Genomic DNA, 25,844 nt, shown 5'->3' on the forward strand with positions numbered 1-25,844 from the left:
CACCCCACTATGCCTAGAATATGGTCCCCATTTCATGGTCCAAGATGGAGCGCCACCCAAAATAACCACATTCCAAGCAGCAAGATAGAAGCAAAAGAAGAAACAGAGAAGAGTACATTCATATCTCTGTAACATACTCCCTGAAAGTAGAACACACTACCTGTACTTTTATCCCAGTGACCAGGCTTAGTCTCATGGCTATATCTAACTGCTAGGAAGGCTGGTAACATAGTCTTTATGTTAGGCAGCCAAATTATGCTACTAAGAAAAAAAAAGGGAGACCAAATACTGGAGGACAACAGCATTCCTGGTCACATACTCCAAAGTCACCATGTCCCAAACTGAATTCATGAGTTTTCAGGATAAACTGTGCAATTTTACACCTCTGTGATGTGTCCACCCCACTTCTATTTCCATTCTGCATGGCAAACTCCTTCTCCTCTCTTAAGATTCAGATAATGTGTCTTTCTGTGAAGCTTTCCTTTACCCAAACACCTTTCCATCTAGCCTAAACAGAGTGGATGTCTTTGGACCATCTTCATATCTACCATACATACCTATTTTTGCATTGCTAATTTTGCATTGTATTTTTTTTAAAGTCTACCCCCTCCATTCATCCCTCTCCTACTAGCAGGTAAACTTCTTGAGGGCAGAGACTATGCCTCATTTATCTTAGTATCATATGCACATAGATCTGTTATCATACTAAATTTTACAAAAGTCAACCATTAATATCTGTCTCTTAAAATTATGGCAACAGGGAACTAATAAAAGTAGTATGTAATAAAAAGAACATCACAGTATGTATTGTAGTATAACGGGATTTGTTAAAGTCCCAAATTATAGAAGATTCTAAGAGCAGTTATAAGAATAATATGGCTATATGCTCTTACCTAGCTACTGCCCTCCTCCACACATCCTACCTACTCATTTTCTATACCCATCTTTCTTTTATTCTGGTATAAATAAATAAATTTAGTTGGGTAAGTTTTAAGTATGTTAACATTTGATTCCACTAATAAGTTTATATTTAACTTAGGCCAATGATTGGGTTCCGTGCTTAGACCCCACTTAAACCTCAGCAGTTATTCCATCACAGAAGACCAGGTTAGGAATGACTGAGTCCTTGGAAGAGTCACCAAGGAGCTTCAATATATTGATGACTTTCCTCTGAAAGAAAATATCTAGATGATCATAGTATTCAACTTAGGAAGCACGGCATTACAGCTGATAAACACACGACTAAAATAACATACTAAGCTATGATGGCTTCTATAGAGTCGAAAATATTCACTGATGTGTAGATTTTACTTAAGACTATCAAAGTATCAATTTAACTTGAGAATACTACCAAAATCATGTAAAACAAGTACGTAACAGTTGTTATGCCCAAACTTTTAAAAACTATCATTGAGATACAAACAATGGAATACCATGTGTAATTTTAAATTGAATATCAACTACAAAGGTAGCTGAGCACCCCAAAATGCTGATACTAGCAAGCCTTCAATGGTCCAAGTGCGACTTGTAGCTTTGCCCATCTTCTCCAGTGTGGACTGTCAATTGAGACTATGATGCTGGGTTGGCCCTCAAGAATTCTAATCATAGCCTTCTTTAACTTGGGTTCTCTGGCCTGTATAGTGCCCTCGCTGTTCTGCCTGATGCTCCAGTGGAGCATTTAGTCCTAACCTCAATGCTAATAGCAGTTAGATCTAACTTCAATAAAACAAAAGAACATGTCATTACTTATTCTTACCATGAGTTCCTGGTGGTTGTAAAACATCTCCTGTCAGCTGACACCACCCAATTGGGAAAATATCTCGGCAATCGTACTTGCACCAATAATCAAAAGCTCCACTCCAGCCATCAAATGTGATATAAACTTCATCTCCTTTAACATCTCCAACAGTTGCAGGACAGATCAGATAAGGGTTCTTTTTGTCTATAGCTTCAAGTTTCATTCCCACTTTAAAATTATTTAGAGGTGGCTTTGGCGGTTCCTATGAAAACATTTTAAAAAAAGTTTTCATTGTTAAGGTATATTAAGAAACATTTGCTCAACTGTATTCTTATAACCTATAGCAACCAAAAATTAAGCTCCATGTTTATCAATTAAATACAGGAAGAAAACAGTTCTCACAGATCTCTCTAAAACCCTGCTCTATAACATCTCACTCTGGAGCAGAGCCGAGAACCTGGAAGAAAACAAAATCAGCCTGATAGTATTCATTCATTCATTCAAGAAATATGATTATATATTATGTACCAAGAATTTAGGATTCATTGGTGAACAAAAATATCAAAGATCCCTGCTCTGGTGGAGCTTACATTCTAGTGGTAGTGGCACTGGTGGTTGGGGGCTGGGTGGGGGAAAGGGGTGGAAAAATCAACAAGAAATTTTAAAAGAGGGAGTCAAACAACCCTAATAAATATGTAAATTATAGGGTATGGTGAAAGGTGGTTAAGTCCAAAGAGAAGGAAGAGCCGCAGATAATACCCAAAAAGAAACTCAAAGTATAAAATACAGACACAAGACCATGAAAGTCATATAGTCTGGGGTCATTTATGATATCCAATCCAGAAACCAATATTTAAAAAAGTATTCCTTACTTACAAAAAGTTAAAGCATGCAAATGCTAACAAGATTCTTAGAAAGCCCAAGTGCTATGTTAAAAGCAACACCTTTTCTTTCAATTTCCTTTTTATCCTAGTAAATGGCACCATCAGCAATCCAGTTACCCAAGCCAGAAGCCTGGAAATAGTCCTAGACCAGTGGTTCCCAGCCCGACTGAATATTAGAATCACCTGGGGCCACTGCCAGTGATACTGATTAAACTGATCTGGGGTGGGACCCAGGCATCAGCACATTTTAATTCCCCAGGTGATTCTAATGTGCATCCAAGGCTGAGAACCACTGCCCTAGATGCATCCTTTTCCCTTAACACTCACATTCAAAGACCACAACCTACCAATCCTACCCCCTAGATCTCTAGAATAATAACATTAAAAGTTAACCTTCAATTGTTTAGTATATGCCAGGTACTGTTTTAAATGTTTCTATATATATTCATTTAATTCTCACAACAACCCTATGAAGGCAGTGCAATCATTATCCCCATTTTACAGATGATGAAATCGATGCATAATTGCCTAAGAATACATTATAAGTATCAGAGCTAGATTTTAAACCTAGGCAGCCAACTCCTTGGAACACCCACGCCATCATCTGCCTGGCCAACTCCAACTCATCCATCTAAAAGCTCAGCTCTTTAAGGCTTCCCTGACCAACTCCTGCCCATCCCCAGGCCCACTTCAAATAGAGGTGCTCTTGCCTTCCTTCAATTGTGAAACTACTGTTGAAATGTGTTTACTCCTCTGCGAAACTAAGGGATTCTCAAAAGCAGGTACCATATCTTATTCACATTGTTACTTCCAGCACAGTACCCAACAGCAAGCATTTTTTTCAAAAAAATGAATGAACTAAAGAATTACCTGAAGAACAGTAAACAAAGTCTCAACTAATTCTTTCACCAAGATATAATTTAAAAAACATATCTTGTAGGTTGGTTCCTTTTTTAATGCCCCCTTTAAACCCATCTCATCATCCCGTACTTTTCCACTGTCATACTTTACACACTGGAAATCTGAAAGTTCCTTAATTATTAGCCTTCAAAGTCCTTTTAATTACATATTCTTAATTTGATTCTTAAAAACCACCCTGAAAGTCAGCAGGGCAAAAGTTAGCTTGATCAAACATCAAAGTATCTGATAAATAAATAGCTGGTAAGTAAGAAGCAGAGTTACATACCGCCACTTCATGAAGGGGCTAAAGGTTAATTGTTACTACATATGGAAAGAAAAAAAGCGGGGAGGGGTGGATTTAACAAAGGATAACCTTGGCAGTTGATAAATTTGTGCTGGACATTCACAGAACATAGAAAATATTCAAGGCGCACATAAGGATCCCAGGACCTTACACTGTCACATAACAGAGTAAGAATAAGACTTTCTGTAGCAAAAAGAGGAGGATTGGTGGCAGATGTTAGCTCAGGGCTAATCTTCCTCAAAAAAAAAGGAACTGCTCTTTTTCCATAACATAGTAAATGAAAGGGCTTTATCTCAAAACAAGCTACCTCCAGATTTAGATAATTGGCACAATGGTTTCCTCTGCTGTCCCTGAAAGATGATGATACAAAGTTGCTTTTAAATATGTTTTTGAAGAACATGATTTGTCATCATCAATACTTTTTTTTTAAAGATTGGCACCTGAGCTAACACCTGTTGCCAATCTTCTTTTTGCTTTCTTCTCCTTCTCCCCAAAGCCCCCCATTACATAGTTGTATATTCTAGTTGTAGGTCCTTCTGCTTGTGCCTCAGCATGGCTTGATGAGCAGTGCCATGTCCGCACCCAGGATCCAGACCAGCAAAACCCCAGTATGCTGAAGCGGAGCACGCGCACTTAACCACTTGGCCATGGGGCTGGCCCCTGGCATCATCAGTTCTTGAATGACTTCCTAAACACACAGATATAATTTGCAAAAGCAATAGCTAAAATAAACAAGGGATCATTCTCTTTTCTTTTATTGTGGAAAAAAAAATGATTCTGTTCTAGAAGGTGGCTAGTAAAGAATTCTGTTTTAACCTCCCTCCTTGCTTACATACAATATGGGTTCTCCTTAAAGGCTATTTCTTCCCACATCCCACCAACTCCAAAGCCAGTCACAGCATTATCTGCATTACCCTTGTGGTCTCATGGTTCACTCTCTCCCTTTCTTCAGGATCTTCACTCAAATGGCACCTTCTTGGCAAGACCTTCTTGACCAACGTATCTAAAATGTCACCCTCCCTTCTCCTTAGCACGTACATCAAACATAATATATATTTTATTCATTTAACATGTTTTTTTAAATGTTTTTTTGAAGATTTTATTTTTTTTATTTTTTATTTTTCCTCCTTCTCCCCAAAGCCCCCCAGTACGTGGTTGCATATTTTAGTTGTGGGTCCTTCTAGTTGTGGCATGTGGGATGCTGCTGCAGCATGGCTTGATGAGTGGTGGTAGGTCCGTGCCCAGGATCCGAATCAGCGAAAACTCTGGGCCACGGAAGCAGAGCACGCAAACTTAACCACTCCGCCATGGGGCCAGCCCCTAACGTGGTTTATTATTCATTTCCCCATTAGAAGGTAAGCTCCATAAGGGTAGTTTTTACTGCTTTGCGTATGGCTATATTCCCAGAGTCTACCTCTGACCACAAACTCTTGTCCTTAACTTCTACTTCCTTACTTTTAATCAACTACTTCTTTGATCTCATCAAGAATGGCTATTATTAAAAAGAAATAACAAGTATTGGAGAATATGTGGAGAAAAAGGAACCCTCATACACTGCGAGAGGAATCTAAATTGGTACAGCCACTATGAAAAACAGTATGGAGAGTCCTCAAAGAAATTAAAAACAGAACTACCATGTGATCCAGCTGTTCCACTTTTGGGTACTTATCCAAAGAACACAAAAACACTAACCAAAAAGATATATGCACCTCTATGTTCATTACAGCATTATTCACAATAACTAAGCCTTGGAAGCAAACTAAGTGCCCATCAACAGCTGAATGGATAAAGAAGATATGGGGGGGGGGGCTGTGTGTGTATATTCCACACAATGGAATATTAGTCATAAAAAAAGATGAAATCTTGTCACTTGTGACAACATGGATGGACCTTGAAGGTAGTATGCTAAGCAAAATAAGTCAGACAGAGAAAGACAAATATGGTACGGTTTCACTAAGATACACAAACACACACACATAGACACAGAGACTAGACTGGTGGTTACCAGAGGGGAAGGGGGCAGGGGGAGGGTGAAAGGGGCAAAGGGGCACATGTATACAGTGATGGATGGCAACTGGACTTTTGGTGGTAAACACAATGCCATCTACATGGAAGTTGAAATATAATGATGTATGCCTGAAATTTATATAATGTTATAAACCAATGTGATCTCATAAAAAAATAAAGGGGGAGAGAGAAAGAATTCTAGTCCTTTAACCTTCATTTATTCACTTACAAATATTTGCTGAGTGCCTACTACACGCCAGGTACTACTGAAGGTTTTCGACATATATTAACTAGCAAAACAGACAAAAATCTCCCCCTTGTGGTGCTCACATGCTAGTAAAGATGAGAAACATAATAAAATAAATAAAATATATTCTATGTTAGAAATGATAAGTGCTATGCAAAAAAGAGAATAGACAGAGTAAGGGAGATCCAGAGAGTAATGTAGGAGAGGAGTTGTGCGATTTTAAACAGCATAATCAGGACAAGCCTCATATGGAAGGTGATATGTGAGCAGAAACCTGAAGGAGGTGATTATTAACCGTGCAGTTATCTAGAGGAAGAGTGTTCCAGTCAGAGAGAACAGCCAGGGCCAAGGCTCTAAAGCAGGAGATGTGTCTGAAATGTTCAAAGAACAACGAAGCGAGCGTGGCTAAAATATAGTATACAAGTGGGAGAGCAATAGGAAACGAGGTCAGAGAGATGATGAGGGATCATACTATGTAGAGGTGTGCAGGCCACTGTAAGGACTCTGGCTTTTACTCTCAGTAAAATGGGGAGCCCCTGGATGGTTTTAAGCAGAGGAGTGACATAATCCCACTTATTTTTTTAAAAGGAACACTCTGGTTGCTGTGCTGACTATGGACTGTTAAGATTTATAAATAAAGAGACTAATGAGGAGGCTACTACAGTAATCCAGGTGAGAGATAGAGGCAGCTTGTACTAGTCTGATAGCAATTGAGATGGCAAGAAGTAGCTGAATTTTGAATATATTCTGACGGTAGAGCCAACAGGATTTCCTCATGGACTAGATGTAGTGTGCGAAAGAAATAATCACCAAGGTTTTTGGCCTGAGAAATGAGAAACTGGAAGGATAGTTCCCACTCCCTGAGGTGCGAAAGGCTGCACGCAGGTGGAGCAGTTTGAGATGTCTATTAGACATCCAAGTGGGGATACTGAGTAGGTAGGCTGGATATACAAGTCTGAGTTGGGAGAAAAAGGTCTGGATAGGAAATAGAAATTTGAAAGTCATATGAATATAAACTGTATTTAAAGCCATGAATTAGAGGAGATCACCAAGGAATTAATACACATTGGAGTTTCTCAACCTTGGCACTATTGCCATTTGGGGCCAGAATATTCTGTTGTGGGAGCTGTTCTGTGCATCGTAGGATGTTTAGCAGTGTCTCTGGTCTTTACCCACTAAATGTAAGTAGCAGCCCCCCCCCCAAGACACAGTTATGACAACCAAAAATGTCCCTAGACATTGCCAAATGTCCCCTAGGGGGCAAATCACCCCCCTTCCAGGTTGAGAACCACTGATATAGATAAAAAAGAGAAGAGAAACAAACATTCTAACATTCTATCACACCCTTTCATGCCCAGGTTACAGAGTATCATGTCACCACTTTCTTTCCAGCACCGCAAACCAACTTACCCACTTGTCTTTGTTCTGTTTTCTCCAAACATTAGTTCAAAATCACCATCCGCTTAACCTATTTAGACTTAGTTGCTGAGCCCTGCTGGTGAAAAGTCCCACATGCTTATTACATGTAGTGCTACACACACATTTAATCTTCATCCTTAGCTGAACCCTCCAAAATACTGTCATGTGCCCCAAGGCCATTCCATCTCCAGTCCTATACAGCAGTCCAAACCTTTCCCATTTGTCTTAAGACTAATAATGTATTCTCATTACATGTTTACTATTTTATTTGTTAACTGATTTTCTCCCTAACCAGAGTAAGCTCTCTGCCTTAGTGTTGGAACATAGCAGAAATTCAATCTATGTATGAATCCACCCCTCCAGCCTTTTCTATTTCAGTTTTCTATTTCACAGGGTAAAACGAGGCCATCAGGAATGAACTCTATCAATATTCTGCCCCCACAATTACATATTTAACCCAATCTGAGGACACTTTTCACCTGGTTTTTAGTTCTTGCTAATGTAACTGATGAACTTCCTATCCACGAAATAGTCAAGAATCAGCCTTCCTCTTAACTGACTTTTATTAAGTACCTGATATGGGTACTTACACATATTAGAGGTGAAGGGGCATTTCTTAAGGTTCTAACCTTGACACTCCTCTCTTCTCCTTCCATACATTCTCTCTGGACTAGCTCGTTCATGCTCAAGGCTTCCATCACTACCGTTTAAGCTAAAAACTCCCAAATCCACGTACCCAAGCCAAACCTCGTTTCTAAGTTCTAAACACTTTACTTCCAAAAGTCTGGTGGTAGTCATCCCTCCTCAAATTTCCCAAAGGCACCTCGACACGTCCAAAACTAAACCTATCTTCTCCTTCTATACATATTCACCTTTCTCTACTCATCCTTTCTTCATTCATTCAATAAACAAGTATGTACCAGGACCTATGATAGGCAATGAGAATACAAAGACATGTTAACTGCTCAAAAGGAACTCTAGTCTAGGAGGCAAGAGACCGTGAAAATAAGAATATAATCCAATACCTACAAAGACTGAGATATGCACAAGGCGCTAGAGAATTATAAGAAAGGAAAGGGGAAATTAGGGAAGGTATCTTGGAGGATTTAATGACTGGCTTGAATCTTAAAAGAAAAATAAGAGTTAACCAAAGATAACCAGCTCTAAAAACAAACATGGTATCAACAGGCTATTACAAGCAATGTAGAACATAAAATCCAAAGCAAGGAGTGGCAGCCATAAACCAGATCATTCAGCACCTTAAAGGTCATATTAACAAACTTATACTTCATCCTGAGTGCAACTGGGAACTTCAAAAAACTTTTAAATGAGGCAATGATGTGGTAAGGCTTTTGTGTCAGATATTTCTAGCAGTTGTACGGAAGGGTGAAGATGAGAGGCAGTTATAAGGCTGGTTGAACAGTCCAGGCAAGAGGAAAGCCTGCACGGGAGGCAGTGGTGGTAAGGTTAGAAAGAAGAGACACAACAAAGAAATTATTAGGAAGCTAAGTGGGTGGACCTTCCTAACTAATTGGCTATCCAGAGGCTCGAGTCAAGAAGTGGGCATTTAAGATGGCTCCTGGCCAACTTTCAAGATTTGCTGAAAAGGGCACTTACAAATCAATAAGCGTAAGAAAAGAAATCCAACACAAAACAGGCAAAGGCTATAATCAGGCAATTCACAGAAAAATAGAAGGCCATTAAACACATTTTAAAAGCTTAATTTCACTGGTAATCAGTTCAATGCAAATTGCACCAAGGGGATACCATCCTCATCCCCACCTCCCAAAAAAAGATTCACAAAATTTTAAAAGATTGATAATATTCACTGTTAGGGAAGGTGTGGGAACACAAACATATCTTACACTAATAGTGGAGCATAGCTTGGAACACCCTTTTGGGATGTAATTTAACAACATACATCAACACTTAAAACATACATTCCCTTTGAACCAGCAATTCTACTTCTATGGATGTAACCATTCACACTTATACAAAAACTGGATACAAGAATGCTCACGGGAGATGATTTAAACAAGAATATGGAGACAACCTAAACATCCAACCCTGGGGAGAGGTTAAATCAAGTATGGTAATCCATACCACAGAAGAGCACAATATAACCTGTAATATATATGAAATGAAATGGAAAGATTCCCAAAATGTGCAATTTTAGAGGAAAAACAATCACAGAACAAAATATTCCAAACTATCTTTAAAAAAATAAAAGCCCATATGTGTTTATAAATGCACAGAAAAATGCCTGGAAGAACACAAATAAAACTTCTATTTAGAGAGAAGAGCGGAATGGATGGGATAAAGGGACACTCATTTTTCACTCTAGCTAAGTGTGTAGTTTGATTTTTCCCCCCAACACAAACATTAATTACTTTTATAATTTTAAAAATGAAAAACATAATGTGTGTGACATGTGGCATGTAACTAGCTGATAAAGCAATGTGCTAAGTAAAACAGATCCAATGGCTTTTCTAAAGTCACAGCCTAAGCTAACAGGTGTTTAATAAAGACTACTGCTAAACATCTCTTTTGTTATTAGCTATTCTCACATGTGCTTTACACACTGCCCAAAGGGCTCGCATCTGCGTGTGCCCTGTGCTGGTAAGGCAAGCCCACTTTCAGCTGCACTCAAATTCTTCTTTGCAATGCAAGAGTCACATTAGTTGATGTTTCATATCCTTTTGTCTTTAATCTTCTTCAAAAGTTTTTTAAAACTACAATGTTTACCATTCCTGATATGAATAGTTGTAACAATTTAAAGTGATTGAGAAAACAATCAGGAAAGAGGGTAAGACTATTTTGACCCACAATTTAACTAAAACTTGGCTTTTATTCATTGTTTCTTAACACAGTGTACTCTCTTCAACATTCTCTCAAGAGCATAAAGAATTTTTGGAATTTTCCCTCTTTGTTATATAATAAGTATTTCCTTATAACAAATTCTTTCTGATGACTGTTTTTAACATTCTTTTACTTCTGAAACCAAATTTCTCCAAGTAACTTTCAAGCGGTTTTTTTGGCCCATCATCATTTTCTCCAATATCAAAAGGATGACTAACATAGCAAAGTGAAGGGAAGCTTCACTTCTGAAGGTAAATAAAAAACAGTAATGAATATTTGCTTCTAGTAGAGCACCCCTTTTATATCTAATGTCAAGAAAGAGGGTACTAACTCATTTTGACTAGTGGGTGATTATAATTGAGCCCTTTTTATGACTTGCTGTTATGAGCTGAATTGTCCTACCCTCAAAATTCATATGTTTAAGTTCTACCCCCCAGTACCTCAGAATATGACTGTATTTCTTTAAAGAGGTAATTAAGTTAAAATGAGGCCATTAGGGTAGGCCCTAATCCAATATGACTGGTGTCCTCATAAGAGGAGGAAATTAGGACACAGGAACACAGAACATGAGAAAATACAAAGAGGAGAAACAGTCATCTACAAGCCAAGGAGAGAGGCCTCAAAACAAACCAAACCTGCCAACACCTTGGTCTCAGTCTTCTAGCCTCCAAAGCTGTGAGAAAATAAATTTCTGCTGTTTCAGCCACTGTTACACACTGAATAGTGTCCTCCCAAAATTCATAAATTGAAGCCCTAACTCCCAAAGTGATGGTATTTAGAGATAGGACCTTTAAGGAGGTAACTAAGGTTAAATGAGGTCATAAGGATGGGGCTCTAATCTGGTGTACTTATAAGAGGAAGGGAAACACCAGAGATCCCTCTCCTTCCCTGCATGCACAGAGAAGAGGCCATGTGAGGACACAGCAAAAAGGCAGCCATCTATAAGCTGAGGAGACAGGCCTCACCAGAAACCAACCTTGATGGCACCTTGATCTTGGACTTCCAGCTTCCAGAACTATGAAAAATAGATTTCTGTTGTTTAAGCCACCCAGTCTGTGATACTTTGTTATGGCAACCCTAGGAGACTAATACACTTGCAATCCAGTAATTTAAAAAAGCATTTTTGCTTTTCCATATCAGAGGAGACAAAGCATTTAATAAGCACCCCCATTAAAACAATAAACCACAGCCCAGTTGATGGAAGCTTTTTATAACATCTTTGTTACCTTCTTAAAGAATGTCGCAGGTGCCATTTCAGATCCATTCAATGTTCGTAAGAGGAACATCGGCCAAGATGACGTATTCATCTGGTACCCTATTTTATAAAATAAATCAGTATCATGAAAAAGCCTCCCTGTAATATTACAGCAAGTTAGTATAAAAATAGGTTTCCTTTACCATTCTTCTCCAGAGAATGATTTTCTTATTGAGGAACTCAGGAAATGGGCAAGAGGAGCAGATGCACCCTCCAATCAGTGCTACTGTACCCACTATACTCTCCGGCAACAATGCTACAGTGGGGGGTAGAAACTCTCATTTTAGAGAAGCCATTAGCTAAGGTTCACCAGCACACATGTATATATTGGGAATGGGCCATAATACTAGAGGTGATCCAAGCCAGAGCCCAAAAGAGCTTCTTTCCACACCAACAGACACATAAGCAGGGCAAAGACTGCAAGAGACTTTCAGCCCCTCTTTTTCCTCAAAGTCCCTGCTTTATTTCCTTTCAGAAAAAGACAGTTTTCAAACTCAGCAAATGTACAATTCCGATGATGTATTTCATTATATGTAAATTTCACCTCAAAAGAAAAAACTGTAAATAAACACTGAATTCTAGTTAATAATATGCATGATAAAGTATTTAGAGAAAATGTACTGATGTCAATAACTTACTCTGAGATGCATTTAAAGATAAGATAGATTGATAAATCGATAGAAGGACAGATGAATAAGTAATAAAGCAAGTACAGTAAAATGATAAGGTAGTGGGTATGTGGGTGTTCACTGTAAAATTCTTTTACTTTTTCCATATGTTTGAAATTTTTCATACAATATGTTAGGAAAAAAGACAGCTCTCACTTTAGCAATCTTTACGCACACTAAACATGATCATCTTCTAGAACTTGTATCAGATGCAATCAAAATAGACTCAATAGGTATCTTTTCTGGAGATCTCATCAATTAATGGTGAATATCACAGCATCTGGCACATGCAGCAGGGAACAGCACTCTGCTCTTTTTACTGTTTTCTGGGGGCAATCTGTTTCATGCAATACTTGCCTGCCTTGATGCCAGAATTGGAGAGAACTTGGCACGCATCCCTGATGAATACATGCATTAAGATAGGGAGGAATATGAATCACTGACAATAGGTCCATCAATAGGACAAAACATGCAAAAAGTTCAGATAGAAAGTCATCCTATAATAATCTTATACCAAAACCCCCTTAATCTGACTAGGGAAATAATTTTTGCTAGGAAAAATGGGGGAAGGGGTTTTGTTATATACTCTCTTGTAGTAAATCAATATTATTAGCGATATCTAATAAATAGTTATCCACAGCATGAATTTTCCTCACTGTGGTTAGAATATTGCATAAGAATCATTCTCTGGTCTTTATGTCTTTCTCTTAACCTCCATTTTATCCTATTACATCATGTACCATAATTTTTCTTAATTTAACATTTTTCTTAATTCTATAATTGCCTAAAGTCAAACATAAATTAAAGAGCCAAAAATAGATGAAAGTTTATATAAAAAATAAAAAGATAAAACTAATCTATGATGTTAGGAAGTCTTGACAGTGGTTACCTTTGAGAAGAGGGAGGTTATGACTGGAATTAACAGGACTGGGGCTTCCAGGGTGCTGATAATGTTCTATGTCTTGATTTGGGTGGTGGTTATACAAGTGTCTTCATTTATAAGCTGTACACTTTTCTATTTGTATGTTAAAACTTTAAAAAATCTTTAAAATAATAACCCTTGAGGTTTAAATAAACTAAACCTTTCAAAAAGGAAAACTAAACAAATTGCGTTATACTAAAATGGAAAATAGAACTATTCAAAAGCACCTAATAAGCAAATTGGCAAAAATTATGTATTTTTTATATGTACTGTCAAAATATATACCAATCAGCACATATTGCTATGTACCTCATATTTTTAACTAATAAAGTAAATTCAAAGTAATCTGAAAAAACAATGATCATAAATTTGGCTAGTGTTTGAAATACCGACAACCACAATAGCTGCATTTCCTTTAAACAAAATACAAAAACATAGTATCATCTTGCAAACAGAGAAATAAAATACAAACAGAGAAGTACTAAGTTTCAGGTTTACACTTATATCTCTTATAGAATTCTATATTATTTAGGAAATATTATAAAAATAAACAACAAAAAATGTGAATGATATGAAGAAAGAAAAGACAACAATAAGCAGAAAACACACACATCCTAAACCATCTTCTTGGAATAACACATCTCCAATTAGTTTTTTAAAATATTTTAAGCCAAACAGGAATAATTAACAATTAGAGCAACGACAGTATAAAAAGATATTGCTGAAAGAGTGGTTATTATTACTATCTTAAATTTTTGGTTCGCAGGGAATTTTTCACCAGTAGGAGACAAAAAAATCCATTCTCTCATTGTGCTTTATAATAGAGAGCTCTCATTTTCAATATTATAAAGAAGAAACAAAAACCAATACCCACCATTCACTCAGAATGTAGAGGTGATAAAATAAACCAAATCACTTATTTTCTACAGAATATCATGTTATACCTAACTATTTAAAAAGAAAAGTTTCGCCCAAAATTAGAGTCAAATATTTTTTACCTTTTAAAAACTTGGTCAAAATTGAGAGCTTTGTGCTTAAATACCTTTGCTGAAAAGTTCCATCCATCTCCTTCTTTTCAAAGACCTAAAGGTACTGACTCCCACCTGTCTGTATGATTTCTTCCCATTATAGGTGTAATGAAATTCCCAAGTTTCAAACCAGAGTTTGGATATGGAATCATACCCCTTCCCTGCACTCACCCCCATACCAAAAGTGCTGAATGGCTCAGTGGACAATATAGATGGAGTAAGTGACTTGTATCAAAATGCTATGAACTTCACCTCAGAAGGGTTTCTGAATCTGCAAGTGTAATCTAGTAGAAGTGCTTCTGACATTTCAACTTTGAAGACAGCATGAGTCTTGCCCTAGAGTGGGGAACCTTCAGCACACATATGCCAAATGTGTACTCAAGTGAAACTCTATAACATATGGTACTGAGTTCCTCTCATACGTTCTCCACAGTAACCACCTGACCATCTATTTGCAAGAATGCCTAAGAGAAGAGGTTTTTAAAGGATCACTTAAAACTATTTCTACTGAATATTACAGTAGTAAGAATACGTCATTTTTAAAACTATGTATCCTTACCCAGTGGAGGCTGAAGTAAGTCCCCTTCCTTTTCACATGTCCCAACGGGCTGTATGTCTGGAGAATCAACAAGTCTCCAAAAATCATTTCTGTTGTCACTACCATCCAGTCTTAAACGCAGCCTGGCACCAGTAATTCCTACGACTGTGGCAATACATACTGAAGTCATATTGCGAGGGTCACGGGCTTCCAATTTCATACCAACTTTGAAGTCATTAGCCGGTGGAATCTTGGACTATATATATACATACATATAAATAAAATTTTGTTAAGATGCATCAACTACAAGAAAAACAAATGGTCAGTTATGTGACCAAAATACTTGAGGAACGTTTTAAGTAACAGTCACAGAAGATGATGAGCAAAGAGCGAGCTATATATAAGGGTCAAGACAAAGATCTCCAAACCCTCTCCTTGGCTTGACATGCAGCATAAAACCACTGCCCATTGCTGGTCTTACTCATCTGTCCACTTCCAGGCAACCCAAATACAGCCTCTAAAATGCACTGAGTGGCTTTCTAAAATAAGAATCTGATTAGGCTATCCCCCTTGAAATAAACCAACCAGCAGCTCACCACTGTTCAGATAAAGTCCAAGTCTTGAGTACAGTTTAAAAGCCCACGTAACTTTAACATCATTCCCACACTATTGCCTCTACCCACTTTGTGCTCCAACCACTCAATGCCACCCCTCAACACTCAGGTTCTTGTATGCCCATGTGCCTTTGTTTTGGATAGTCTCTCTGCCTGGAATATCCCGCCCTTCAGTGCAACCATCTCAGATAGCACCTCTTCTGTGAGCCCTCCCAGTACAGAGTTATAACACTTCTCATAACTAATTATTTACATGCCTGTCTCTTCCTCCAGATAGGCAGTCATAAGGGCTTAGTTTACCTGACAGAGTAAAGTCTTAATGAATGAATGCAAAGAGACCATCTTTTTGGCTCTTAAGTGGCAGTACCAACAATCCCACTATCTCCTCACACTACCACAACCTAACAATCACACAGACACCCTTTGACAAGTTAATAGTTTACATTAATATATATAACATCCACAGAATTTTGGCATACCTGTCTGAAACACTCTGAAGGAGCACTTAAACATCCAGTCTCTTTCAAGTACTTGTCCCAGTGGAAATCATCTGGAAAAAAACATGCACAACATAGTTTTTAGTATATATAATTTGTATACTAACTTCCAGGAATAAAAGGGGTTTTAGTTCCCTACTTCTTAAAAATATTACTTCCTAAAGAGCAGATTCAAACTTCCTGATCTATATTTGATTACCAGCATGGAAAACAAAAATAAGACAAACTTCCTGATAATAATGGCTCTGAGATAAATTGCAATCCAGATCCTCTCAATGTAATGACTACAACACAGGGACTCTAAAAATGTGAACTCTAGAAACAACTAAAGGACTTTTTAGAGAGTATAGCAAATTCTACTCATCTGTCTCTAATATAAATTTACTCAAGACACGTGCTTCTACCATTTCATCCTATTAATGCGAAGGTACTTTGTTTTCCACGGGGAGCTAAAGGTGTTTAGGCATGTGGTCTAACAGAATTTTACCATCCAGGGTGTTAAAAATACGGTGGCAGAACAAAGCAGTAAACCAGTCATCGATGCAGTCGCTGATATGGATCATTTTAATGATCTACATTTTCTACAAACTCTTGCTGTCCTTTCGCTCACTTAGTCTTCACGGTTATTTTATAATGCTAGAGGAAAAGATCAGAAAGCAGTGTACTTTGCCTTGCTTAAACACTTCAATTCACTGTGCCCATCAGACTGCCAAGACACTGAGAGAAAGATTTGATAGCAGTTATTAAAGGTACTACTGGTTCATACAAAGTTTAATTCTCATCAATCATGAGGTTTTTCTATACTTTGGTTAATTTCTTCACTATAAAAATATTGGGTTTGACAGTTTCCCTTCCTGGGGGAATCTGCGCTTACCGCCCTCTTATATATCCTTCAAAGGATATAACACTTACATACACACAAACACAGAGTGCTGATAAATGTTTAACAACCAGCTTTCCAGAAAACACAAACAAATAAAAAGCCTGATTGGTAGTGTTTGCAGACTTCTGTGGTGTAAATACTACCAATATGGTGATTTCAAGGTGCCAAGGTGAAGTCACCAACCACAAAGCTGGGAAGACACATGCACAACTGGCTCTCCCAAGCCAGTGTGAGCCAGCTTCAGCATACCATTATTATGTGTGTATGCATTTATATGTATATATAAACGTGTTATATATGGTATTAAGTGTGTCATACATAATGCTGTACACCCTACTTTTTTCAAACTTAATAAACCTAAGAGGTCATTCCACTGAAAAATACTGGGTTTAATTCCACTTCCGGAGGATGTGAAGCAAACACTACCAGAGTGCTGAAAGGCATGGAGCAGAATGTCAAGAATATGGGCTCTGGAGTTGAACCTGCCTTCTTCCAGTCCAGCTCTGCCTCTTACTAGCAATGTAACCCTGAGAGCAAGTCATTTCACTTTCTCAGCCTCAGTTCCTTCACCCATAGAGTGGGGAAAGTAATACATACAGTGAAAGGTATTCTGAGAATTAAGTGAAGTAGCATACATATAAGTTTCTCAATAAATGGTATGTGTTATTATAAAACTAAAGGTCATAGTTGTGACTAAATTTATGAATACTGAATAGCTTTGTAAAAAGGAAAACTGAGATCCATGGCTCTAAAATCAAACTGACCAGGATATTTCGGTGACCTAAGCACTAACCTGACAATCAGGAGACTCAAGGTTCTAACTAAAGCTCTACCACCACGTGATCCTGGAGAGCGTTAAAAAAAAAAAAAAAAAAAAAAGAACACAAAACACGAATGGAGGGAAAAATCTGACTAGGATGTCGTGAAGGAGCCAATATTCCAGGGAGAAAGGAGTGTAACTTGAAAATAATGACTGGAAAACTAAAGCCGTTTCACAACTATACCTCAAAGAACTAAGACTCTTCCATAAACTAGTTACGTTTGTAAAATTTTCAATGACAATGGAAAATACTTAATCCATCTCTCTAACACAATTTTTTTAATATTCTATCATCATTTGTGCTTGAATGGGCTATAATTTGAGCTAGCAAATCCTTTATATTGGTGCTCTGTAATATCATTTTCTATCACATTGCTGGCTAATGACCACATGCAGCATTTAACCATTGGAGCCTTAATTCTTTTTCTTTATTCATAAGGCAAAATTTTTAGGCTGTAAAATTGTTCAGCTTGGCTGCCTATGTGCTGAGACCCTATCAATAACGTAGGGGAAACACACAGCAACAGGCTTTACTAATTTAGATTTGACACGTCTACACCACCACCACAGCTGGAATTCCTGACCAGGAGCCAAAACAGTCAGAAAGTCTTGGCCAAGCCTGAGGTCTGAGTCTGCCTCTGCATCTTATCCTCATTGACAGATGGGGGGGGTGGGGTATTCTCTCTCAGAAAACAGGCCTGGGAACTGATAGGTTTGTGATCTGATTGTTATTTGCACATGTCCATAGTCCTTCTCGTTTGACTTGTACTCTATTCTAGTCCATACATTACCCCAAACACCTTTTGGCAAACTGAACATAACCTATATGAGCCCCTCTGGTCTTCTCTAGAGCAAATCAGAATCATAATGTCTTCCACCAGTACTAGGCTTGGGTTCAGAGGCTATGTAAAGAAGACGGGCAAAATATCTAGACGTGGAAGGTTCTCAGCTGAATGATCAGCATCCACTACTTCATAGCATATATCACAACTGTAATTGAGCATTTATTTAATGTCTTTTTTTTTTTTTTGGCTGGGAAATATTCACCCTGAGCTAATATCTGTTGCCAATCTTCCTCTCTCTCTCTTTTTTTCCCCTTCCCCAAAGCCCCAGTACATAGTTGTATATTCCAGTTTAAGTCCATCTAGTTCTATGTGAGCCACCACCACAGGATGGCTACTGACAGACAAGTCGTGTGGTCCTACACCCAGGAACCGAACCTGGGCCACTGAAGTAGAGTGCGCCAAACTAACCACAAGGCCATCAGAGATGGCTCTGTTTAACGTCTTTCTTGCCCCTAAGCTCAAAGATGGCAGGAATCATGTTTGTCCTAGTCATCACTGGATTCCTATAGAAGGTCATGAATATGTGCCAGGCACTGTCCTAGGTACTACAGATGCAGCAGTTAATAAAATACACAAAAATTCTGGCTCTCTTGGAGCTTACCTTCTAGCAGTCACTCACTGACTTCTAAGATGAGATGTTAGGGTCAAGGCCCTGAGAAATATTTTCAGATGTCTGTCAACTGGATTAAGTAATCTGGATTAAGTAATGTCATTTTTTCAATCAAAAGTTTGAAAATTTTGAAAAGTTACTCTAGTTTCAACCTTTAAGAACATATTTTTTAAATCTATTTTTATGAAATTTCCAGAATAGGTAAATCTATAGAGACAGAAAGTAGGTAAGTGGTTGCTTAGAGCTAGGGGAGGGGAGAGGCACTGGGAGTAAAATGGGGAGTGACTGCTAACTGGGTACAGGATTTCTTTTTAAGGTGATGAAAATGTTCTAAAATTGATTGTGGTGATGGTTGCACAACTCTGTGAATATAGTGAGAACTACTGAAATGTATACTTTAAATGGATGAATTGTACGCTATGTGAATTATATCTTAATAAAACTGTTATATTAAAAAAATGGAGAGGAATTTGTAGGGACAAGGCAGAACGTTCTAACCTAATGAACCTAGTGGCCTCCATTTCCTTGGAGGGTTGTTGGGGTTGGAGGGAAGAGCTGAAGGACAAATAAGGCCAATGGGAAAGAAAGCAAAGGAAGCAGTGAGGATCTAGCTACAGTGAGAGAGAATGATTCCATGGGGATTACCTCTATAGGAAAATTCCCTGTAGAACAGAAAGTCATGGGTGAACTACCTCAAGAGTGGGGCTGGCAGGGCAGGTACAAGAGAAAGACAAGGAGCAAGAGGTTTGTCTGGAAATCTCTAGTAAACACAGTAAGTTTGCTATAATATTTTTTTATTCAACCTTTTGCATGCATATGACTTATTTTCTCATTTTCCTTAGGAGCAGGTGCAATAGGTTAGAGTCTATCTCCCAAGTCTCTGATGCAGCGCTATACATATGCTGTTCACAATAAGGAACTTAAAACATGAATTAGAGCCGGCCCCATGGCCAAGTGGTTAAGTTCACATGCTCCACTTCAGTGGCCCAGGGTTTCACTGGTTCAGATCCTGGGCATGGACATGCACCACTCATCAAGCCGTGGTGAGGCGGCATCCCACATGCCACAACTAGAAGGACCCACAACTAAAATATGCAACTATGTACTGGGGGGCTTTGGGGAGAAAAAGGAAAAACAAAATCTTTAAAAGAAAAACACACCATGAATTAATAACTCAGGGTTAATAAATAAAGTTAACATTTACTGAAACTTTACTATATGCCTAGGTATTATATTAGGTGCTTTACATTCATTTTCTTTATTTTATTTAATTCCAAACAGTCCTATGAGGTAAGTAGTATTATCCCTGAGCTACAGAGAACAAAAGAGAGACCAAGAACACTGAGTAATTTGCCAGTAGGTTCACAAGGCCAGTAAAGAATCAGACCAGGATTCTAGAACAGGTGAGTCAAACCTCTCAATGCTTAAGCTTTTATCTGCTGAACTGTCTTTTGACTATCAGAAAAGGACTTTCACATTGACTCTGTTAGAGGAAGGGTTTTCATTAACAATCAAATTATTTTAAATTGGTAATACATGGTAATTAATAACTAGATATCTTTAATTTGGCAAACTTGGCACTGAAATACATGCTTATTTTTTTACTTAATCCCATACCAATTTATCTCTAAGTAAAACCAAAGAAAATTTTTCAAAGTAAAATACTATTTTTTGACCTTTCCTATTGTTTAGATTTTATATTTACAGGAGTTTACTGTACATAGACTATACCAAAAGCACTAAGAGTTCATATTAACACTGAGTGAGGAAAAGAAATATGCTGTATTGAACTACTTTAAAACCTACCATTTTGCACAGAAGATGTGCCTGAGTGAGGAGCCTTCTCTTGATTCTCCTTCTTGACATCCATTGAATCTAAAAAAAGGAGAAAAGAAAATAGTGAGCAATACTGAAAGGCCATAGTGATAGTCTGAAAGAGCACTTAGAAAAACTACAAACTAAAACTATTTTATAATAGGAATCAGTTTTAATTTTATAATTAATATCCTCATTTTCTGCATAGGACTTCACTTTTTAATATACTATGTACTTTATAATTTGCTCCTTTATTTTGTTTATGTTATGTCTCACTCCACTCAAATGTAAGCTCCAAAAGGGCAGGGATTTACTTATTTTATTTTGTCTGTTTTATTCACCGCTGTATCCTCAGTGCCTAGAGCAGACCTGGCATGTAGAACACCCTCAAGCATTTTCGTTAGATGAATGAATGAACAAACCAAAACGAGCCCTAGAAATAAAGTGGATGCTTTCGAGAGTTTAAAACATAACAGGGAAGCCAGAATACAATGTAAACCAATGGACTAAGCAAGGTTTTCTCTGTGCCCAAGCTAAGGAGATCAAACAGCACTGGAGCTTGTAACTTCACCAAATCTAAGATACGATATTATTTCGCCCACATATATTACAGTATGTATCTCTTAAAGGACCCATTTTTAAAAAATTAATCATGAATACTGGTATTATGCTGAAAAAAATTAACCATAATGCCCACAAATCATCAAATAAGCAGTCAGTGTTCATATTTTTCCACCTGTCTTAACTATTTTAAGTGTGTCTGTCTGAATCAGGACCAAAATAAAGACTATACATATCAATGGTCGATAGACGTCTTAAGTCTCTTTTGATCTATAGGCTCCCCCACCTCCTCCTCTTTTTTTTCCCTTCTCCTAGCAATTTTTTTTTGCTGATGATACCAGTTTAGAGTTTTCTAGTCTGGATTTTGCTGACTGCCTCCTCGTGGTGCTAGTTTCTTCTGATCCTTACATTTTCTCTAAATTGGTATTGGTATTCCCATCCAGAACAGTGTAATCAGATTCAGGTTTGGTTTTTGGGGAGGTGGGGAGAAGAGGAAAAGACGACTTCATTGGTGGTGGTGTGTACTTCTCACAGGAGGCTCCTAATATCTAATTCTCTCTCTTTTTGTGATATGAGCAGCCACGGATAGCTATAGCCTAGTTCCATTAGTTCATCAGAGGTTGCAAATTGAAGGTATTCTAATTTTATCACCTTGTCTTTATTAGCCAGAAAACTTCTATAGAGAAAATCCTCCCCTCTTCAACCACTTAGTTAACCTGAGGTACAGATCACATAGGGAAGTCACAATCAACACTTTATTCTTTTCCTTTATTTTCTAGTTTTCAAAATTAATGAGTTGGATCCCTAGCATTCTCCACAAATGACTGATAACTTTTGTTTTGTTTTTTAGTGGCATTATGAACTCATGGATTTAACCATACTTGATGTGTTTCCATCTATTGCTGTTTTACCCTTACTGATGCTTGAATTGTCAAGTGATGAGCTTCTCAAAGAAGGATCTATGAGTGATGCCAGGTATACCATTTAAGGCAATAGATCTACTTTTTGGTTATGACTGAGCAAGTCTTCAAGATATATGAACACTTGAGGGGGATATACAGGTTGCTTTCCATTTAAATGATTTGACTAGTACAAAGAAAGTATACATTTATATTTACTAAATGGTTCTACAGTAAGATTTTCTAATAGGAAAGAAACTGTAAAGGCATGGTTCCTGCTCTAGAGAAGCTAAGAATCTAGTTACAGAGACTACACTAAACTAATCACTTGACAAAACTGGGAACAGCAGAGGACAGAATTCCCCAATCAGCCAGAGAAAAAGTCATGAGAGCCACAGGACTTGAACCCAGTCTCAAAGGAAGAACAGGATTTAGGATGGCAAAGGTGTGAAGAATGTATTATGGAAAAGAAAATATAACTCAAAACAGAGGGTGCAAATGAGTGTGGCATATTCATGGGACAGTGAGCAGACTTTCACTAGAACAAGACAGAATGAAGCATTTTTTAATCACTCATATTAGAGTTAGAAGATGTGGATTCTGATTTTGGCTTTGTCATAGATTGTTGTATGACCTGTTCACTTAACCTCCCTGAGTGTCAGTTTTCTCACTTATAAAACTAGAAAGGGAAGATAAGATTACTTTTCTTTTTGCTGAGGAAGATTCACCCTGAGCGAGTATCTGTGCCAATCTTTCTCTATTTTTAGTATGTGGGCCACCAGCACAGCACAGCACAGCACACCACCACTTGCTAACAGAGCAGTGTAGGTCCACACCCAGGAACCAAATCCAGGCCGCCAAAGTGGAGCATGCCAAACTTAACCACTAGGCCACCAGGGTTGGCCCAAGATTTCTTTCAATAGCTACTCAGTTTTAAAATTCTAATTCTAAGCACCTAACATCTCCTATAATTTTATTTTTAAAAAGGCTTTTTTTCAAAAGTTCAGTCTACCAGAAGATACTCATTCCAAATAAATAACTAAAAACATTATCATCTTTAGACAAGTAAATCTTACCTTCATTTGCTGTTTGTCCCATGGTATCCTTTTCTGGTATTCTTTCCTACAAGGAGAAAAATTAATTAATGCTTCCTTTTAGCACAATACATCTCTGAAGGGTAGTATTACTAGAAATCAGCTATAGAGTTAGATCATTTTAATCTCTTTCCCATGAATAAAAATGGTAAATTCAATAGATTAGTAGTTGCAAGAGTTTGGGGGAAGAGGGACTGGGGAGTAACTGCTAATGGGTATGGGTATGGGTAAGGGGTTTCTTTTTGGGGGTGATGAAAATGTTCCAGAATTAGTACTGTTGTACAACCTTGTGAGTACATTAAAAAACACTATATCGTACACTTTAAAAGGGTGAATTTTATGGTTAAATGAATAAAAAAGAGCAGATGGAAAGGTGGCAGAGTTGGGATTCAAACTGAAGCCTATCTCAAAAGCCCACTTAAGCCCATGTTACCAAGAAGTAAAGAATCATGACTGTGTTGGTGAAACTTTTAAGAACTGCAAGTCAAGTCTTCTAACAAGATAATTACTTGTTAGAAGGTGTCTGTATTTTGAACCACTAATTCATTCATTCATTCAAACTTTTCCTGCATGTTCTCGATATGCCAGGCACTCCACAACAAAGAAAAATAATACACCATCCTTGCCCTTCAACAACTCCACCTAGTTAGAAACAGGCATATGAACAAAACACAACATGAGTGCTATAAAAGAGGTATGTACACAGAAATACTTAATATGGTAAAAGGATATCTACCTCCCATTACTCTGTGTCCCTGTAATCAGAACACGATGATGTGTATAACGGAGAGTAATCTGTTATTTAAAGGAAGCCTATGGAGAATACATTCATTAAGCCACCCAGAAGGTCTTCTACACCTGACTCAACAAACTTACACTCAAGCATCGCCTCTCCCAAACTTGCTCCTTCTGACATTTTTGTTTGTTTCTCTTACTAACACCTCTACTTTTCCAGGTACTTGGCTTTTATTAAAACCCCAGGTATGATTGAATGTGTGAGATTTTCTTCTTTCACTCACACATTCCATCAGTGGCCAACATGCACTAACTTCCTTTTCCTCAGCCACTAACTGGTTTACACCCTTATTAGCTCCTGCTTGATCTAATACCATAGCTGCTAACTCATATCGCCACAAGGGTCTTTCTCCACCCCAACCTACCCAGTACATAATGTCAGATATATAGTCTAAGCTGTTTTCTGCCCAAATCACATTCCTGCTTCAATAATCTCATTGACCTCTGAATTGAACAAAAAATCTTCTGTGGAGCATATTTAAGGCCCCTCACAATTTCAAAGCCATCTGACATCTATTGTCTACAGCTACCCTGTGGACCAGCCCAAAACTCATCATGTTGTTCTATCTGCATGGAATACCTTTTCCTCCTCTTCTGCTTCTTGAAATTCTATCCATCCTTTAAGGCCTAACATAAATGCAATCTCCTTCTTGAAGCCTTTCTTGTTCCTTTCTACATCACCACCATCTGTTTCCAGGTGAGATCTAGGCATTTATTTAAAAAATATTTACAGAATTCTTGTTATGTGCTTGGTGCTGTGTGGACAGAAGATACACAATCTACTACAAAAGAAATGGAAATCTAGTGGGAGAGACATATTAACAAACAATTATCGAACAAAGCAGAATAAAATATAGGCTTTATTAAGAGAGGTAAAAGCGGTGCTCTCTGGGAAGATAGAAGGCACAATTAACTGGAAATATAAAAGAAGACTTCTCAAAGGAAGTGGCACTTGAACTAGTCCTTTAAAGATGGACATTTCAATGATCAGAGAAGACAAGAGGGAGGAATTTCAGACTGAAGACAAAATGAGTGGAGACTAAAGAGGCTCCTGCCTCCTTTACTTGATTATGAAGTACTGGAATTGCTCAGCTTCCTTCTGGGCTCTCATCTTCCTCTAGAGTCTCTCAGGGCCCATGGCTTCAGGAGCCACCCACACACAGAAGACTCACAAAGCATTACCTCCCCTTCCCAGATCTCTCCTCTGAAAGTCAGATTGGAATAATCAAAAGGATTGTATATTCAATATCACTGCTAGGGTTCTGTCAACTAAGGATTATAGCCTAGTGGTTAAAGAAAAAGACAAAGTGAAATACATAGAGGGTGCTGAATCCAAGCAGATAGTAAAGGGAGACAAGCTGTAATCCAGGGAGGGAGCGAAGGCACTTACCAACTCTAATCAGAGGGCAAAAAGTTGTGAGTTACATTAAAGTAAGTCCCACCACTATACAAAGGGGTTTGGTCCAAAAAACTGAGGGATGAGTCACACATAGAAAGTATACCCAAGTTCCTACGTCCTTTGCTCAAATTTCTTAATCTCAAGTGGTATCAACTGCTCCTATTAGGTGAGTAAGTGATATTGTAATCCTAGAAGGTTAAGACACATGTACATACAGAGATGATTAAAAGAAAATCTTTGCAG

The 25,844-nt window shown here is 37.9% G+C and overlaps 1 protein-coding gene across 2 annotated transcripts in view; it reads right to left on the minus strand.

Annotated features, from left to right (window-relative positions):
• The window catches only part of SCML2 (Scm polycomb group protein like 2), a 92,767-nt gene that overhangs the window by 44,706 nt on the left and 22,217 nt on the right, over positions 1–25,844 (minus strand). For both annotated transcript variants that reach the window (XM_044763939.2, XM_070502569.1), the window contains 6 exons: positions 23,390–23,435; positions 20,845–20,913; positions 15,863–15,933; positions 14,791–15,025; positions 11,585–11,673; positions 1,757–2,000 (listed from right to left, as the gene is read on the minus strand). In XM_044763939.2, the coding sequence (XP_044619874.1) occupies positions 1,757–2,000; positions 11,585–11,673; positions 14,791–15,025; positions 15,863–15,933; positions 20,845–20,913; positions 23,390–23,411 (730 nt within the window). In that variant the 5' untranslated portion in view covers positions 23,412–23,435. The remainder of the gene's footprint in view (positions 1–1,756; positions 2,001–11,584; positions 11,674–14,790; positions 15,026–15,862; positions 15,934–20,844; positions 20,914–23,389; positions 23,436–25,844) is intronic.

This window comes from Equus asinus, chromosome X (genome assembly GCF_041296235.1).
Source record: "Equus asinus isolate D_3611 breed Donkey chromosome X, EquAss-T2T_v2, whole genome shotgun sequence".
In the NCBI taxonomy this organism is placed as follows: Eukaryota; Metazoa; Chordata; class Mammalia; order Perissodactyla; family Equidae; genus Equus; species Equus asinus.